Raw genomic sequence first — 8,394 nt, forward strand, 5'->3', positions numbered from 1 at the left:
AGCCCAGGGCTGGGGTGGGGGGCAGCCAAAATTTTTTTTGCTTGGGGTGGCAAAAAACCTAGAGCCGGCCCTGGCTGAGGCCCCTGCTGAGATCAGGGCCCCCTTGTGATGCTCAGACTGATAGCTAGAGATGGTCCCTGCTCTGAAGAGCTCACAATGCACATAGACAAAGGCTGGGAGGGGAAACCGAGGCACAGAGCAGTGAAGTGGCTCAGCCAAGGTCATTTAGCAGGTCCAGGTCACAGATGAGGGTCTCCTGATCACAAGAGCAGTCTCTGTAGAAACACCACATGGCACTTCAGGGAAAGAGCCTCTGAAAAGGCAGAAGGAGCAGGGAAGGGAAGAAAGCTAACTGGATTCAGAATGGCTCCCATTGGAGACACACAAGTCCCCAAGTGCAATCAGGCTCTGATTCATCCTTCCTAAAGAGCAGGGGACCAAACTGAGGAACCGTGTATAAACTCAGGCCTTGCCTACATGGGCAAGTAGCATCAGTTTAATAGATTGCTAAACCTATCTATTTAGTGCAGACTCCTGTGTGGACACTCTTATTTTGGTTTAAGAGGAGCCTATTTCAGTTTAGCATCAACTTGTCCCAACTGGACTCAAGCTAAACCCAAATAACAGCATCCACAAAAGAGTTTGAAACTGGATCACCTTCAGTTCACACCTTGCTCATGCAGACAAGGCCACTTTTCCCACACAGCTCCAGCTGAGCTGGGTGATAGTGCGAGTTTGGCTGGGCAGTGTGCAAAGCTGGGACCCAGGCTGGGGTCCATTCTTGCTGACCGGCTGAAACTGAGTCCAAAGACACCCCCCAGTCCAGTGTGGATGAGACCTGTACTCATCATATGTATCAAGGAAGAGGGAAATTCTTAGCATATGTAATCCTTCTGCCAGGTGGAGCCAGCAGCAGCAAGGGCCAGGTTCAGTATCTAGGGGTTCCTTTTCACCAATACAACACAAAATCATCTCGAGCCCCCACCCAGTGACCTGGGACAATTACACAACACCCCCTGAGCGCCTCTAAGAGGAAATACTTCCCCTCTCGCAAGCAGAGTCTGAGTGTAGCAAAAACTTTTAATAAAAGGAGGGAAGTAACTCAGCCTTAATTTGGGAAAACCCCACAACTAGGGTTCATAAACATAAACCATGAGCAAAAGACCCACCCCCAAGTAAGTTGGGCAATGTCCTTTTCCCCTCAGGTTCTTAAGTCCAGCAACCAAAAAGTCCCTTTAACGTGCCCATCCCTTCTCTGCACCCCACTCACAATTGCTGTCTTTTGGCCAGTGCAGCCCCAGAGTTCAGAGGTTCATCCACAGAGTTCATCTCCCACCCTGGGTGGAATTGGGTATAAGGAGGCACCTTACACACTCTGCTGCTCAGTCACTTGCTCATCACCCCCCAGCCGATTGCCACACCTCTCTAAGGGACTCTGCTCTGGTCCTCTCCACCAGCCACCCAGCTGGCCACTCACCAAGATGTCTTCAGGTCCCACCACTTAACACAGCTCTCAGTGATTTCAGCTGTTAGTGCAGGAGCCTCACTATTGGTGCACACTGGGTAGTCTCTTGCAATAGAGACACTGTTCCAAAGTAGGTCTAATACTTAGACCTAGGTATCAGTGATTTCAGCTCTGTAGCACATAATAAGACACTCAATTGAGTCTAAATTAGCTCTTTTATTATACCAGAGAGAGAGAAAGGGTCAAATGGTGCTTAGGACCCTTAAACAAGACCCACACCACCAAATACAAATATAACTTAGAGAATTTTTTCACTTCAAGGTCCCAGAAACAAAGGCAAGGTTTATCGTCTCGAGGCCAAAAGACCAAAAACATCAAGACACTTGATCACAGCCTTGGACAGACCAAGAGACACTTATCCCCCACCCTTTCTCAACTCATTGGGTTTTGGAACCCATGTCCCCTGCCTAGCGAGTGCCGTTCAGTTGAGGGTGAATCCCTCCATCGGGGTATGCAGGTACAGTTCTCCAGCCCTCAGTTCATACAACAAGGATAACAACCCTTTATTACTCCTACCCCAATAACAAGGAGACTGGGGATCCAACACCAGCCACAAGTCATCATTTGGACAAGCAATCATAGAAGATTAGGGTTGGAAGAGACCTCAGGAGATCATCTAGTCCGTAATCACATCATGCTGAGCACCTAGGCAGAGTGGGTGTGTCCATGCAAATGAGATCAGCTCCTGAAGTCCTTTTCCACAGCTCACCACTAGATGTCAGGGGAGAGCTCATGCAGACTCTGTTTACACATACAATAGGGGGCGGCACAACCCTGAACTGGGGAAGAAGAAAAGACCAGGTAATATGGAGCCAGAGGCTGGAGCTGGGGGAAAAAGCAATGGCAAGGACTGGCCTGTGTTTGACTGACACTGTGGAGAAAACACACATCCTGCCCATAAAAACACATGTACCTTTCCCAGTGATTCCAGTAAGAGATGCACAAGCAGAACTGAGGCTAGGATCTGTCTCACTGAGCTTCACTAAAGAACAACAGCAGGAAGGGTATGGGGCATAGCCAGTGCCCCACCCAGGGAAGGAGTGTAGGCAGTGCCCTGGCTCCAAGATTCCCCCCACAAGGAATGTAACCCTTGTCTTTGCTTCTTTCCCCCCACGGTGCAGGTTAGCTTCAAGAACCTAGCTTCCCGGCCTTACTCCTTCCATTCCAACCTCTTGCCCTACCAAGGAGGCCTGGGGGAAAACAACACACCCAGCCAGGAAGCGGTGCAGCCTGGCGAGCTCCGCGAGTACTCCTGGAAGGTGCTGCCCCAGATGGCACCCACTGTCAATGAGTTTGACTGCAAGGCTTGGGCTTACTTCTCCAGCGTTAACCTGGTAGGTGGGAACCATGAATGAGAAACCTGTTGGTCTCTCTGCTAGCCATCTCTGCCCTCAGCTGTCTCTCAGCCAGAATCCCAGCTCCCCTGTTCCATGCAGACCCAAGGGGGTTGGTGCCTGGGACACTACTGCATAGGATATTTCTGTGACACATTGATGGGGGCTTTCATCGGGCCATTGTGAATGGGTCCGAGAGTGTGTAGAAATAGAAACGTAGGGCTGGAAGGGACCTCGATAGGTCATCAAGTCCAGGCCCCTGCAGGACCAAGGAACTCTAGACCAGGTGTTTGTCCAACCTGGTCTTGAAAACCTTCAGTGATGGGGATCCCACAACCTCCCATGGGGGCCTGTTCCCAAGCTTAATCACCCTGAGAGTTAGAAAGCTTTTCCTACCACCTGGTCACATTTCACAGGCCAGATCCTCAGCCCCTCTCTGGCTGCTTGTGTGACCCAGAGGTACAAAACTTCCCCTGCCTTGGTGAGTCCTTAGGTAGTGCAGAGCCATGCAGGGGGGATATCTAGGGCATCCTTATGACTGGCCCCGTGCAGGCTATGGATAAAGCAGCCATCAGACTTAAAAATCTGGTCCTTCTCAACCACAGACTGACTAATGCTCACAATATCCTGTACCATTGTCCAAAGTGTTTCAGGTGGGGCAACTGAGGCACAGCGGGACTAAGCGACTTGCCCGAGGTCAGGCACTGCATCAGCAGCGGAATTGGGAAGGGAACCCAGCAAGTCAGAACTATAAATCAAATAAGAGCAATTCTAAGTGTGTGTTCTTCCCCCATGTCAGATTGGGATCAGAGAGGGAGGGGGCTTCTGCCCCCTGCTGAAACCCAGCATGCCTCTCCCACTCCCAGTGCCAGGCTCTGCACACGCCTTGCTCCTCTCCATTTCTTGGCTTTTCAGCTGTGAGTTGGGAGCGTTCATAGCCAAAGCCTCTTCACCTGTCTGTCTAGTCTGAGGCAGCACATGCTGCTGGAGTTGTGGTTGGCACTCACAGTGCGCTGCTGGAGTCTGACAGGCACAGAGAGAGCCATCCTGGGACGAAGCACACGCTTCCAGAGTCCTGCCTGACAGTGGTTAATGTTGTTCTGAGTAGCCACATTGTGGCATTGTGGATGGGGTGGAAGTTAGGAGTGGACTCTACATTCCCATTACTCTCTGGTTATTTTTCTCTCCTAGGAGAAGGATCTGCACTCTGGCCTAGTTGGGCCGCTGCTTATCTGCCGCCCCGGCGTCTTGAGCCCTGCCTTCAGGAGGCAGCTGGCGGTGCAGGAGTTCTCTCTGCTCTTCACTATCTTCGATGAGACCAAAAGCTGGTATCTCGCCGAGAACATGGAGAGGAACTGCCCACCCCTCTGTCAGATCCAGCCGGACGATCCTGATTTTAGAAGGAGCAGCTACTTCCATGGTAAGAGCTCCGGCTCCTCTCCCCTCCCTATCCAGCCAGCCCACGTAGGAGGGAAGCTCTGCAGGGGCTGCTGTTACAGCAGCAGTCTGACTAGCAGAGCTCCAGATCAAGGGCTGCAGAATCCCCTTCCTTGCCCATCCCCTGGATAACAGCAAGAGGGACCTCAGCCCACTCCAGTGTGGCTGCTGCTGTCTGCAGACTTTGAACCACTCCCCTGCCACAGCACATCCCAAGTGTGCTCTTCTCCTCCAGCTATCAATGGTTACGTGATGGACGCACTGCCTGGGCTGGTGATGGCTCAGCACCAAAAGGTGCGATGGTACCTGCTGAATGTGGGCGGCACTGAGGACATCCACTCAGTCTATTTTCACGGGCAACAGTTTGCCATCAGGACGAACCACGAGTATCGAATGGGAGTCTACAACCTCTATCCTGGTAAGAGTTGACCCAGGTGCTGGGAGCTAACCTGTCTCCTGGAGAGGACTGACGCAGGAGAAGCAGGCATGCCAGCAGCCTAGCTCCAAAGAGTGCCCACCTAGCTTAGTGCAGCTGATGCACTCTGATTAGGGTGGACATGGCACCAACCTGACATCAAGGGGTACCTAAATAGATGAGAGCCTCTCAGCCTAAGAAAAAGGCCCTGGAACCAACACTGTCTCGAAGATGTGGATCCAAATGTCCGATAGCTGGTGACGCCTTACTGGCTTTGAAGAGTCTTGTTCTGTTTGTCCTGCACTTAGCACAATGAGCTCCTTGTCCATGACTAGGGCTCCTAGGAATGAGTGGTGAAAGTGCCCTAAAAGTGGGGGGAGCCACAGGCGCCCAAAACATTTGCCCCATCCCAGTGTTGTACTACCCCCAGGCCCAGCCCCCGCACCGGCCGTTTCCCCCCCCCCCCCGAAGCCCCACCATCACACCGTCCCTTCTCCGTGAGCCGCCGCCCTCACACTGCCCCCGCCCCTGCACCGCCTCTTCCCCCATGACCCCACGCCCCACTCACTCCTCTCCACCCTGTAACCCCTGTCGCTCAGCTTTATGGCTGGTAAAAAGTGATGGGGCCATGGCCCCCTGGCTCTCCCGTTCCGGTGCCCCTGCTCCTAAGTGCAATGTAATACAAACAATTCATATTTTTGTTAATTATTATTAAGTATCAAATTCAAGTACATTTATTGGGCCAAACTCATTCCTGTCTAACTGCACTGGCTTTGATGAAGTTACACCAGGGAACAATTTGACCCAGTCAATGTGCTGTTAAGGCTCAGGAAGCAACCTGGCACTCATACTACCCTTGGGTAGTACTTTACTCTATAAGTTGTCCAGTGCAATTGGCATCATGGCAGCACAATCTGCCCACTGGCTGCTCTTTTAGCCGCTAGAAAGAAATAATCCTTCGTTCTGCTGTCCCTCCCCTTCTTCTCACCCAGGTGTCTTTGGGACGGTGGAAATGCGCCCCTCCCACCCAGGAATCTGGCGAGTGGAGTGTGAGGTTGGAGAGCACCAGCAGGCTGGAATGAGTGCCCTGTTCCTTGTGTATGACCCGAGTAAGTGATTCTTCTCCTTGTTCTACAGTCACCTTCGCTGACTCTTCATTCACCTCCTGAGAATTTCATGTTAGACAGCAGGAGGGAGCATTTTCACAGGTGCAGAAGTACCTGCCTAAGGCACTCTGGAGAACAGGGCTCAGGCTCCTCCTGTCACTTAGGTGCTTTTGAAAATTTTACCCTCATGGCCCTCAAACTTGGACACACCAGTTTTCACCCTCAGTCAACTGTGGGCGAATGAGAGTTACAGCACTGAACAATCTAACCACCTGACCAAGCCTACAGAAGAGACAGCAGGATAGCTACCTGCTGTCATTCACACCTGCAGTGAATTACACCCCCATCCAATAGGGGGCATGTGACTATGAGTGCAAAACTGGAGGCCAGCTTGAACCACTTTTAAAAATTTGCCCCCAGCAGCCTGATTTTCAAACCCTAAGAAGCTATGGGCCACGTACAAAAATGTGCATAGACATATCACCTCCACTGCATGCGCCAATCCAGCTGGCTAACTGAATAGGGAAATACCCATTTGTAGATAGGTAAACTGAGGCACAAAGAGGCAACGTGACTTGCCGAGAGTCACAGAGGCTGGCCACAGGTTATCATGTTCAGCAACACTCTTTACCATGTAAAGTGGTGCAAAATCTGTTGGGAATTGCAGTAAAGTCTTTGCCAGCTCAAGAGTGTAAATCAGTTTCCACCTCATTTTAAATACTAGTTTCACAACAGCAGGAAAGGATTGATTAAAAGATAGGAGGTGTCAGCCAAAATGTTCATAGAAACTTGTGTTTAAAAGAAACTGCCTAGCAACAAACAGGCCTGGGAGCCAGACATCAGTACACAGAAGAGACATTTGTCAACACAGCTGTCACACCAGTGACCCAACGAGAGGAGAGTGTATCAGAGGGCTCTCTGAGCTACCATCCCAGATTGGCTTATAAACCAATAATAAAAGCTAATATCACCCGTAAGGGTCAAAATCGGGAACAAGGGTCTGTAAGGGCAGATTTAAAAATGTGCAAAGAATTTTTTAAAATGCTAGAAAATCAATTCCTACCTTACTTACATGCCAGGACCTGAGTTCAGGCTTTTGGGGTCCCCTGTGATAGCTGTAGCAGTTAGGGTCACTAACACCTAAGGCTGGGTGGAGGTGTTCTCTCTGATCTTGAAAAAAGCAACAGAGGGTCCTGTGGCACCTTTAAGACTAACAGAAGTATTGGAGCATAAGCTTTCGTGATGAAGTGGGCATTCACCCACGAAAGCTTATGCTCCAATACTTCTGTTAGTCTTAAAGGTGCCACAGGACTCTCTGTTGCTTTTTACAGATTCAGACTAACACGGCTACCCCTCTGATCTCTGATCTTGCTGTATTTAGTATTGTCCCTATGGTGCTAGCAAAAAGCAAGGGTTCATGGTTCTATCTTCCCTTCAAAGCGAGTTTAAGATCTCTGACACTGTGTTTAAATTCAACCCCCGTCAAAACTTCCAGGAGAGACTTGTCATGTCACTGCACTGTGATGCCTCTTGATATCTGCACTGCACAGTGACTGTTAGCACTATTGATCTGCAGCATCGCATCGTCACATGGCGACGTTGTAGCACAATGAAGTGGCATTGGCTCTGAGTATTGCCATCCTGGGATGCTTTCAATACCCTAGCCGCGCAGGGTGGTGGGTCACAGATAGCAGGACCTGGTCAGAACTGAGATGGGGGGAACTTGGCCATTTGAATTCTCCAGTGTTGGCACAAGCCGTTGTCTGTTTTGTTTCATATGGGTCCCCACCTCCTGAGTTTCAATTTGGAATCCAGGTTCCAGTGAATCAAGAAGTTAAGTGATGCTCAACTGAATCTGCCAAGTTGGCCTGGTTCCTAGTTGAAACTACTGGGTATCATGTGATTTACTCTCCAAATCTTGAAGGGTCCACCCTCGAAGCCCAGCTGTGGCTGGAAACTTGGCCCAGGTTCACACGAAGCCCCACAGAACTTGGTGCACCTTTCAGCAAGCCTGGCCTGAACTCTAGGTTTGTAAGAAGCCCCCACTTGTCTTGGGTTGTGTTCTGAAAGGCTGGCCCAGCACTAACTGAGTGCCCTTATGGCAGGAGATGTCACTTGAGTACAATGGCCACCAGCCCAGGGGAGGCTCCAAGATATTAATCTAGCAAATACGTGGTTTGAAATACACACCACGGTGCAAAGCAAGCAGTGCTGTATGGGCTCCTTGGCTGCTGTGCCGAGCCAGACTTGGGAACCTAACTCAGTGTCCAGGACTGAAGGCTCACCTAGGCCTTAGCTTCTAGCCCATAAATCTTCTTTCCTCTCTCTTCCCCTTTGTTGCAGAGTGCCAAAACTCTCTTGGCCTGGCTTCCGGGAACATTGCGGATGCTCAGATCACAGCATCGGGGCAGTACGGTGAGTGCTGGACTTTCTGGCCTTGTGACCAGGAAGAAGGTCAAGTTTTTTCATCAGGCTTAGCCAACCCATGCTAGCAAGGCCTGACCTACTCAATCAACTTTCCTAGTCGAGACCTCTAGGAATCAAGAAAGGGTTTGAAACCCAGTTGAAAGGGGCCAG

General features: G+C 50.6%; 1 protein-coding gene across 1 annotated transcript; it reads left to right on the forward strand.

Annotated features, from left to right (window-relative positions):
- Positions 1-1,976: 1,976 nt before the first annotated feature.
- LOC113408978 (coagulation factor VIII-like) lies at positions 1,977-8,232 on the forward strand (the record flags this gene model as incomplete). Its single annotated transcript, XM_026662484.2, has 6 exons — positions 1,977-1,982; positions 2,647-2,859; positions 4,051-4,279; positions 4,532-4,714; positions 5,704-5,820; positions 8,161-8,232. Coding segments are annotated over exons 1-6 (820 nt in total), but the record flags the coding sequence as incomplete, so codon positions are not given.
- Positions 8,233-8,394: the final 162 nt, after the last annotated feature.

The sequence above is a fragment of the Terrapene carolina genome, unplaced genomic scaffold (genome assembly GCF_002925995.2).
Source record: "Terrapene carolina triunguis isolate 2854851 unplaced genomic scaffold, T_m_triunguis-2.0 Scaffold27813, whole genome shotgun sequence".
Taxonomy (NCBI): Eukaryota; Metazoa; Chordata; order Testudines; family Emydidae; genus Terrapene; species Terrapene triunguis.